The 10,094-nt window shown below is 47.4% G+C and overlaps 1 protein-coding gene across 1 annotated transcript in view; it reads right to left on the minus strand.

The window, feature by feature from the left end:
- Positions 1-8,567, minus strand: part of efnb3b (ephrin-B3b) — an 81,471-nt gene extending 72,904 nt beyond the window's left edge. The window contains exon 1 of the mRNA XM_069672110.1: positions 7,209-8,567. Coding sequence (XP_069528211.1) covers positions 7,209-7,357 — 149 coding nt within the window. The 5' untranslated portion in view covers positions 7,358-8,567. The remainder of the gene's footprint in view (positions 1-7,208) is intronic.
- Between the last annotated feature and the right edge of the window lie 1,527 nt (positions 8,568-10,094).

Raw genomic sequence — 10,094 nt, forward strand, 5'->3', positions numbered from 1 at the left:
TATGCATATGTGCGCGCACACACATATACACACACATAAGCATCTGAGGAGAAAAAGTCTGGGAAAATAATCAAGGTGCCGGGAGTTAGTGATGGAGAACATCACTAAAGATCTGAGGTTAGAGGAGTCGGCCTGTGCTCATATGGGGTTATGCATGTTTGTGTATTAGTAAGCGTCACAATATGTGGTAGTTATTGCAGTGGGGCAGAGCTGGACAGCCCCCCCCCCAAAGCCTCTTAGCATGAGGATCATCTCTGACCCATTGTAAGTAAATGGGTAAAGATTATCTTAAAGCTAAGATGCTTTGGAGTAACAGGTCTCTACATCTCCCACACAGCAGACCCAACAATCACTGCAACAGCCAGAGGATCCACACCCCCTCCGATCCCCCCCCCCACACAAATAAAACCATGTATTGTTTTGTAGTTGACGAGTGAGTAGCTGTTCTGCTTTGTTAGCAGGCTCCTTGCAGGCACAGTGATTCATGTGTGCTTACTTTCGCGGCTCCGTTTCGTTGCAAATCTCTGGATAACAGCTTCTTGTGCCAAAAATATAAATGCAAAAGAGATATTTAAAGAAGACGCCACCTGTAAGCATTTTACACTTACAAAAGGAACGTACCCGCTGCTTTTTCTTTGCGCTTCTAGGTCCATTTCCATGTTTGACAGTGTATTTTTGTTACGCCGAACAAAAGAGAGACTATGCTCCAGCTCGGCTATGACGGAGAACAATAAAAGGAGAGCATACCGGTGGATGTCAGGTTTTGAGTATATTTTGCGGAATCAAAGAGCAAGGACTCCGAGACTCTCCAACTATCGCACAGGATGAAATCCATCAAAGACAGAGGCTGAGACACCGTTTGACTACAGCCTCAAAAGACTAGAATAAAAGTTGACTTGAATAAGACTCAGAAAAAACTTGGAGCCTTGCATTAACTTTATTTTTATCCCCTTTCTGCCTATAACACAAATGACGACAGGTAAAGGAAGTGAAAAAGTGCAAAGCAGGCGTAAGAAAAAGTAGTCCCACCACTACATTTAAATCCTGGAGTGCGATGAACTTCAAATATCGATTACGCAGTAGAACAGTAGTGCTTTCTTTTAAAGGAATTGATTTAGCTTTTGGCAAATTAAGTCTATCAAGACATTGTTCTGCCAAGAGGCATTTGGCATCATTTCTTCCTCTTTGAGTCGTGCATACTGTGTGTGAAGTTTAAGCACAGTGTGCGTTTGTGGCGCCGCTTTATACGAACTCTTGAAAATACAGAGAAGGGAAACAGCTGCCAGTCTCTTAATCGCGCCGCGCGAAGTTGATCAAAGAGCTCATTCAGCTCAAAAAGTCAATGAATTCCTTTAAAGCTTACCAGGTTTCATGCTGGACTTCACAGGGATAAATATTATGGGACGTGTCAGTAATGAGGAATGAGGGGTCGGCTCGCTTGTATGTGAGCAGGAAGCAGCTAGTCATGGTGGTGACCTACAGATCATCAGTCACTCCTCCTGTCTGGGCTGTGTCACATCAGCTAGTACCACTGTCAAACGCGGCCGCACTCCCCGACCATCCATCCCCCTCTTACTCGTTCGTTTAGTTTCCATCTTCCCCTCGTCTCACCCCACCAACACCTCTTCTCCTCCTGCCCTCTTGCTCCCATCACTCGAGAGATGTTTGCGAAAACTTCAGCTGTGACGAGGCGCAGCTGTCCACCAGCACACACGCCCATCGGTCTCTCTTGTGTGGACACTAACACACGCTCTCTCTTTAAAATTCAGTTATAAAATCATTTTTTTGGGCCGGCGTCCAATCAGAGCGCGGCGCTGACGTCCGCTGGCAGGAGGAGAAAGGAGAGTGATGGAGGGCTGATGAAAGTGACAGAACACAAAGGCTGAGACTGGAATGGACTGGTGAGGAAGTGACTGGGAGACGAAACATTTGTTATTTGTTTTGCATTTCACGAGTTATGCATGACCATGTGTAGGGCTATGCAAAACAGGGCTCCACCTTGATGTTGCTTGAGCAGGTGTGAGAAGACCTCAGAGGACTGCACGACAAAAACTAGTTCAATAAATTCTTGTGTTATTTTTAAAAAAGGGAAATTGTCAAAAAGCAGCTTTAAGACTAAATTAAGGACTAAAAATGTTTTTGCAGTGCGCAGGGAGACATCAGAGAGGCTTGGAGATCTTAACACAATTTAGTATTCATGACACAAACACACATGCCTGCACATCCTTTCCCACAAACCAGCATCCACACACACACACACACAAAATGACAACAGCTTCAGCTCCGACGTCTCCCCCCGCTGCTATCCCGTCTATCTCGAAATGATGCCGCAGTAGCTGCTGCAATAAGAGCCCAGTGTTGTGGCGATGTGCGGAGCTGCAGCAGAGCTGGGAGTCTCGTGACACTGAGCCTAAACACAACTCAAAGACGGGGAGAAGGAGGGATGACAGAGGAGGAAGATGAAAGGGGTAAGAGGCTGCAACGTGAGTAAGAGGAGAATCGAGAGGGTGATGAACAGTGTGACAGAGGTTGCCTCTACGTTGCGCACCTCTCTGGCCTGTGAAGTCCACACACACTTTCATAATGTCTTCTCATCCCACCAGTCCGCTTCTCTGTGTCACCCAGGGGAGGAGGATTGACCTGGCCCAGTCCAAATGCTGCCAGGAGGATTGGATGATCCTGCTTAGGCAGGGTGTGCTGTGAAGCAAGCTAATGAGAGGCCAGTGTGTGTGTGCGTGTGTGTGTGTGTGTGTGTGTGTAGGCTGGCTTTGCTAAGGGGCCCTGGGTTCAGCCACCCAGGGCAATCTGCCCAGTGATGCTGGGACACATGTGACCTCTTCAGACCTGCGGCTTGGATTACTGTTACCACCGCTTCCTCTGTGAATGTGTGCGTGTTTGTGTTTCCAGGGAAGACTTGTTCCTGCATGTGTTCCAACATTCTGAACTAGCTCAGCCAGCCACACGCTTTTAATCTCCTTCATCCTAATCATCAGCACTTTTAACAATTACCAAAATCCCAAAGTCACTTCTAAAGCCCCGGGGACTGGGGAAGTAAATTAGTTCTTTAGCTAACCCCAGCATATTTACAACACCGCTTTATAGCTGTTATGATGTTGATGAATGCGCGCTGCCCCTGCCAAATAAACTTATAATCGAGTGATAAAATAATGAATGAATTCCGGGTGGAACAACGGTCCGTGACGCCTGCCAATTTCCTCACCTCTGCTTATATGTGTGTGCGCGCATCTGAACGCCGGCCTCATTTTAACACTGTGTGTTAAATGCTCGCTTACACATGCAACAAAGGAGATACATGAGGACCACACACTCTTCACACACGTGTTGGACATAGATGGGAGGGGAGGTCGAGCCCCCTGAGGGTCATTTAGGTGTGTGTGTGCGTGCAGGCATCTGGCTGCGATAGATCTGTCTTTTCACGTCTGTATTTTCACAGTCTAGCTGCATACCTGTGTGCCTGTCTGCCCAAAGAAAGGAAGAAAGAAAGAAAGACTCCGGCAGGATTGGCTGCCTTCTCCCTCTCCTTCCCCTGGCCTTTCCATTCTGCCACATCAGCTGAAACCTCTTTTCACAGCTCCTGTTGCTCTCAGCTCGTAAACTTACACACACTCCTCTTTTTCACCGAGGGAGAGGGAGGTAGGAAGAGAAAAGAGAGTGAGGGGAGAGGAAGGGGAGGAGGGAGCTGCTGCCTGCCTGCTTTTACAGGCAGCTCGAGCAATATGGTTCATATTCTTTCCTCCTCTTCTTCTTCTCTCCGCGACATTCCTCTCTCTTGTTTTTACACTCCCTCACTCTAAAAATAAAATAAAAAAACCCAGTGGATATTCTCTAATCATTTAGCCTAAGGATGCGTGTAGGCTTACCAGGCTCCTGCTTACTTATCCACACAGCCCAGAAAGAGCCTCGGCGCATGCATGAATTATTCATGAATGGGAAAACCTACGGGTGGATTTTACGATGGTGAAACCGGGTGTGGACAAACAATCAATAAATGGGTGTTGGAATGCAGCTCCTTTGATTTGACACCCCGTTTGACCCACTAACACGTATCTGCGCTCGGTCCCAGAATGCCCTCGCCAAGATTTCCAGTTTTTTTTTTTGAGTCTTTTCTCTGGTTTTTTTGTAGTTGAAACACTTAGCCTAGTTAGCTAGTCTTTTATCCGGCGCCAATTAGCCGGCGATTAATGAATTATTGAGAAACGGGAAAAGGGGGGATTAAATTTTAATGTGGATCTTAGGGGGAATAGTTGTATTACAAGTCACCGCAAGCGGCGGGGCGAGGAGACGCCCACCCTCAGCAGGCGTTTACAATAATCTACAGCCGTTTACCAGAGCACGAGAAGGCAGGAAAAAGAGAGAGTGAAGGGTGAGTGAGAGGTTCTGAAACTTGCGCCAACAGCTACAAAACTCCATATGCTGTGATAGAAGGAGCGACCGCAGCCAGCGTTCTCGCTACTGCCAGTGTGACCTCCACTTTTGCTCCCATGGGTCACCTGCCACCCCAGCACCCAGCCCAATTCACCCGCCCCCCACCTTCCTGCAAACTCCGGAGCGGTAATGTAAGATTCGATCTTTCATTAGGGCGGCCGTGTTAGGCCGATAATAGGAGATGCTGAGATAAGGATAATGTATGTCTGAGGGGGAAGCTCTCTCCAAGGTGATCGTTCTGGTTCACTTCGCTCTTCCTCAAGCAGAACCTGTATTGGCACTTGAGACTTAACTGGTATTGATTTACTTAGGGTTAGGACTGTCTCTCTCCCCCCCCTCTTCGCTCTCTCCGTGGCTCCTTCTGTTTCTCATTCACCTCCTGGCACCTGTCTCTGTTTATAATCCTCCCGCTACACCTCTGTCTCTTTTCTTTCTGCCAGGCTGGAGTAATTTCAAGTGATGGAGCAGTCAATAAAAGGGTGGATGCTGCACTTGATGGCATTTTGATATCACACTTTACCGTAACTCATGTGAGCATTTTATCTATTATGTATTACAGGAATTAATCAGGCGGTACATTCGAAGGCGTGTGTATCCTCCACTCCGTCCATGAGTGCCCCCTTTCCCTCTTCACCTCTGTCGCTCCTAACACATCTTTGAGTGTGTCAGTGGCTGCTGTAGCGCTATAATTAGTGGCTGGATGTGACACATGTTTCCAATTTGCTACGTCTGGTCACTGCACTGGAAGGGGTGGGGGGGGGGGGGGTGGGGGGGGAGTGACGGAGCGAGGCAGAGATAGAGACAGACGGAAAGTGACAGGAGGGGATGGTGGAGGAAGCGCAGACAAGAGGGAGGCAGCTTGAGAGGAAGAAAAATATAAGTGAGAGGGTGAAAAGGTGGAGAAGGAGCTGCTCACAGAGGTGGAAAGAAAGACGGGAGGAGAGGTGGAGGGATGGTGCAGGTGGATGGTCTGAACTTCAAAGCAGCGCATCCAGCAGAGGTCGAGAGGTTAACAACGTGACAGTCCATTTGCTACACAGACAAGACGTGCACCATACATGCGCTCCTGCACCTGATTGATACACACTACTGCTTCTGCTTACTTTTCGCCTCATTTCAGAAGTACAAACCAGATGTGTGTGGGCTCGGGGTTCTCGTCCTTGGAAGATATACACTTCCTGGACAAGCAACGGGCCCCTTAACATATTTCAGCCCAGGGCCAAAACCTATTTTACCCCGAGGCAGCTGAAACCAGAGTAGCGCTCTTGTCATGTAGAGAGCGAGGAGAAACAAGTACATGGAAGTGTGTAAAAGGGCCAAGGAAATAAACTGGAGGAATGACTAAGCTGATTAACTGTGAATAGGAAGCTTCATGAATAAGCTTCATAGTATACAATAGGCTTTGTATTTTGAATATATGAGCGAGCAAATCTGTGGGAATGAACATGGAGGCTGGCGTCAAAGCCACCACCCCTCTAATTGCACGCCAGGCCCATTCACTAAGCCCTGACACCCACCTCACGCTAAACTCCATTAGGAGACAATCACCTGTAAGGCCTTAAAAGCCGGGGCTGTTAGCTTCTCACTGAAAATTACCCTCCCGTGTCCGATTCTGCTCCCTGTTGGGTGAATCCACCCACTGCTGACAAAAAAGCCCTCATTAAGGGCTTCATGCCTGGCTCCACAGCGGGGGCCCACGCACAGTCACATCTGTGGAGAGGGGAGAAAGCGGGCAGGCCACAGCCGAGCGCATGGACGCATTAAAAACCTGTTTGTCTTTAAAACAGAAAAGCTCCTGAATGAGTGTGAGCTGGGGGCGGGTGGGTTTTGTCGGCTGCCTAAAAGAGTTTTTTAGATTAGGAAATTGTCATTTCACTGTTCCTCCTCGGGACCCATGTTTCCTTAAAGCTGATGGCCCAAATATTAAGCTGAGAAATGTCATTGTCCCAGTTTTTCCAGAGAAAGGGAGTGAAGCCTGGTGTCACCTCCATACAAGCCACCTTATTATTCTCCACAGCCCCCCCCCCCACCAAAACCCTCCCTCAGGGCGGCCATTCAAACAGTGGGAAATTGGCAGAGGTGTGAGAAAAGTGGTGTCGGTCGTTAAGCCGGACGACTGAGAGGTGTTTAAAATGACATTTCCTCAGCTAATGCCTGACACCTTCTCCAGAGGCAAGAAAAAAATGCAAATGAGCGCGCATGGCAGAGTGGGCAGACGGGGGGTGTTCGTGAGGCCTGCGGGCCGGGGCCTAGACTTTAATCAAGGTCATCCAGCAACTGCAATTAGAGCATCACACACACGTCTTTATTATCCTGCACACAGCTTCTGTGTTTCCGGGCTTACGGGGACTTGAGCAACAAGAAGTCCAGCTGGATTATCCACAATAATCAATGTGAGGGTGACAAACTCGGACCAGCTGTGGAGCTGAGGCTGCTCCGAGCATATACATTTATCAGATGTTGTGTTTATACTGAAGCTCTGTGAAAGTGCAAACAATATGGAATGATGTTTGGAAGACAGTCAAGGAATCTGCAAACTAGATATAAATAATTCCAAGACGTAGGCCTGTGCTAAACTTTACGCTGTTTTCTTGTCATGTTGCATACTTCCTTTCCTCTTTTCACAGCACAAGCTGCACGCCACCCTGCAAACATGCAATTAAGCTAATTATTCGATCAGTTTGTTCCCTCGCGCGGGCTGCAAACTTCCACTTCAACCCTGCAAAGAAGCAACCAGTAAAATGTCTCAGGTCTGCTCTTACCTTTCGTTCAGGGAATTCCAGTAGATGGGCTCCATATTGCTGGCCGTCGTCCCCAGTAAATCCAGTAAGAATACCAGCAGGATCCACAATCCATTCCCACTTCTTCGACACGCCATTTCAACCCTGACACCCAGCATATGTAGCCCCATTTAAAAAGAAATGGGCACTATTTTCTGTGTTTTTCACTGCTGTTGCAAGGAGACTCTCAAAACAATGGATGTGTGCGACTACAGCCGAGCAGGCTATAGGTAGAGGCAGTCAGAGTGTGAAGTAGAAGCTTGCTGTGTACAACCACATGGATCCACAAATTTATCAATTCAAACCAAAGCCAGCCTCTGAAAGGTGAATGAGAAACTTCAATCCGTGCGCCTGGATCTCCGAAAACGACCGTTTTTCTGTGCGTCCACGATCGTACTATTTCGCTGCCAATCCCATGACTTTCCCATTAATTTGTCATTAGTCCTCCTTTTTCCAAAGCAGCGCTCCTCAGCTCGAATATAACTCCACAGAATCGAATATTCTGAAACGTATCGACACCTAAGAGCTATTTGTGCTGCCTTTCGGTGCGCCCTAATTGTCTTTTTCCGAACAATGTTCCCTTGTTCTCTGTGCCGACTCTGTGTGATTTCTCTCCCATTACCTTGTTTTCTCGCAACAAGATCTACCTTTCCAACATGTAAGGCAGGAATACAAAGAAATATAGTCTGTTGAAGAGACGAGTCGATATCAGGCCGAACTGTGGAGGTAAAGCGTTTAAAATGGAAAAGATGTCACTCGTGTCCACAGCTCCATCCTCATAAAGACATGTTGATGCTCGGTGGGCTTAGTCAGTGCGCATTACAATCCTTATTCTCCTCTTTGTAAAGTACTCAGGTTGAACACGGGCTGTAAATCCGCAAATCCTTCTGGAACGGATTCCTTGAAAATATGAAAATAAGAAACAAATCAGGTTCCAAATCGGCGATAAGTCCCGGATCAAATCAGGCTACAACCCAAGGAAACTGCGAGAAACAAACCAAAGAGCTAGAAAAGCATCTCCACTGTGATAATGTCGCGTTAAGGCCAACGTGAAACTTGTGAAGTGATTAAAAAAATAAGATGCGAGCTGTACGCATCGGTCCCAGTTGGAAATTGACGCCTATCTGATGCAGCGCATCATTTGGAGAGCTGGACGCGTCGCTTCTCGGCCAGAGGAAAGCTCTGCATTCGTTATCTCATCCGTCTCTCTGCCTCAAAATCCCACTGGTTTGACTTGCCCTAATGCTCGCAGCGCATTGACAGACCGACTGGCTTGTTTGAAAGAAGGCGGAGGGAAAAAGGGGACGTGGATGAATGGAAAAAAATCCCCATCCTCCGACTGGCAGGCATGGGCGCACTGACGGAGCGCAATTCTTCCAGGCTTTTTCGGGGGGGGCGGTATCGAGTCCCTTTCAGCACCTCCTCTCTCCTCCTTCTCTCTGGGTTTCAGGGGCCCCCCAACTCGGACCTCTGGACTCCCTGGCGCTCTATTCTGCCTCCTTTCAAACGCCGAAGAAGAACCCCCCACCTCTTTAGACGCTCGCCAACGTGCGCCCCACTCTGCTGAGCGCCATGATGGAAGAGCAAGAGCGCCCTCCATGCATTTAATGGGCATCACATGTGGCAGTGGTGGAGGATTGTATTGAAAACAGTCCAGTTGGAATTTGAAATAGATGTTAAACAAATGTCACAGCAGAATAATAAGTGCTTATAGGAGTTTTTAGGGTTTCTCAGGGATTAAATATGTCTGAAGGGACATGTTATAGACTGTTATGACAATATTTTAAAGGATAAAGTTGAATCCTGCGGGCAAGCTATGGGTAACTTGCATATTTATGGAAACTGTTGCTTATATAAGAAGAAACACTTCCTTGTAAAGAATGATGTCACACACAGCGTTGGGCTGGATTCACCTCATAACTCTGCAGCCCAGTCTAAACAAAAAGAATCCCCTCTCTCTGTGTGGGAGCATGTGGCCCTCTCACTCTCCCTGTCCTCAGAGCAGCGTGCACTTTAAAGCGGGCCGCCCAGCTTGATGAGGTGCAGGACAAGTCAGGTGACAGGGCCCCGCTGAGGGGCCACACACATCAGTGTTTACACTGAGGCCCCTGTCGCCAAGAAAACTAACACACATACAGAGAAACATGTCTGAGATGGGGGATGGAAACTGTCAAAACTGTGCATATACTGCCCCCATGTGGTGGATTCAGAGCATAAAGCCAACTGGACTGTCTGTCAGAGTGATGGCGTGGTCGGCCAAACCAAATGAACTCATTTATCTTACAATGTTTGACTTTTACAATCTCTCCATTCATCCTATGCTCTCTGTGATTATATCATTCCCTCCAAAAACACCTGAGAAACAACAAACATGCTCTCAGTATTCTGCTTCAGTTCAAACATGACACAAACGTTGAGGTTCTTAAAGGTCATTTCAACAGTTTTACACAGAAAAGTTCACTTTATTCTTTAAGTTAAACTCAGCCTGTAAACAAAATTGTAAAAGTTTGTTGGCTTAAAGGAGAAGTTCGGTATTATTAAACCTGGGCAGTATTTTTTTTTACAAATTTGTTGAAATGACTCACAGGAACAAAAACTTTTGGATCGGTCCAGTAGATGTCCTCCGCCGTAGCCGCGATACGGCTGCAATGGCTGCAACAAAATCCCCTGGGGCAATTGCGTCCAATCAAAGCACGTCCACTAAAAGTGCCTGTTTTTACCACTGCCAGGCTCAGATTGTTACTCCAGGTGTCCGACAGCATTACGGAAATGATCCTTTTAAAGAGTAAGATCCTTTTTGTGTAACCAGAAACAGAAGTCTCGCTCAAGCAGAAGTCTCGCTCTGAAATCCCGTGGCAGGTGAGATGT

Source organism: Semicossyphus pulcher, unplaced genomic scaffold (assembly GCF_022749685.1).
Source record: "Semicossyphus pulcher isolate SPU_LCO1_2020_fin unplaced genomic scaffold, fSemPul1.0.p SCAF_21, whole genome shotgun sequence".
In the NCBI taxonomy this organism is placed as follows: domain Eukaryota; kingdom Metazoa; phylum Chordata; class Actinopteri; order Labriformes; family Labridae; genus Semicossyphus; species Semicossyphus pulcher.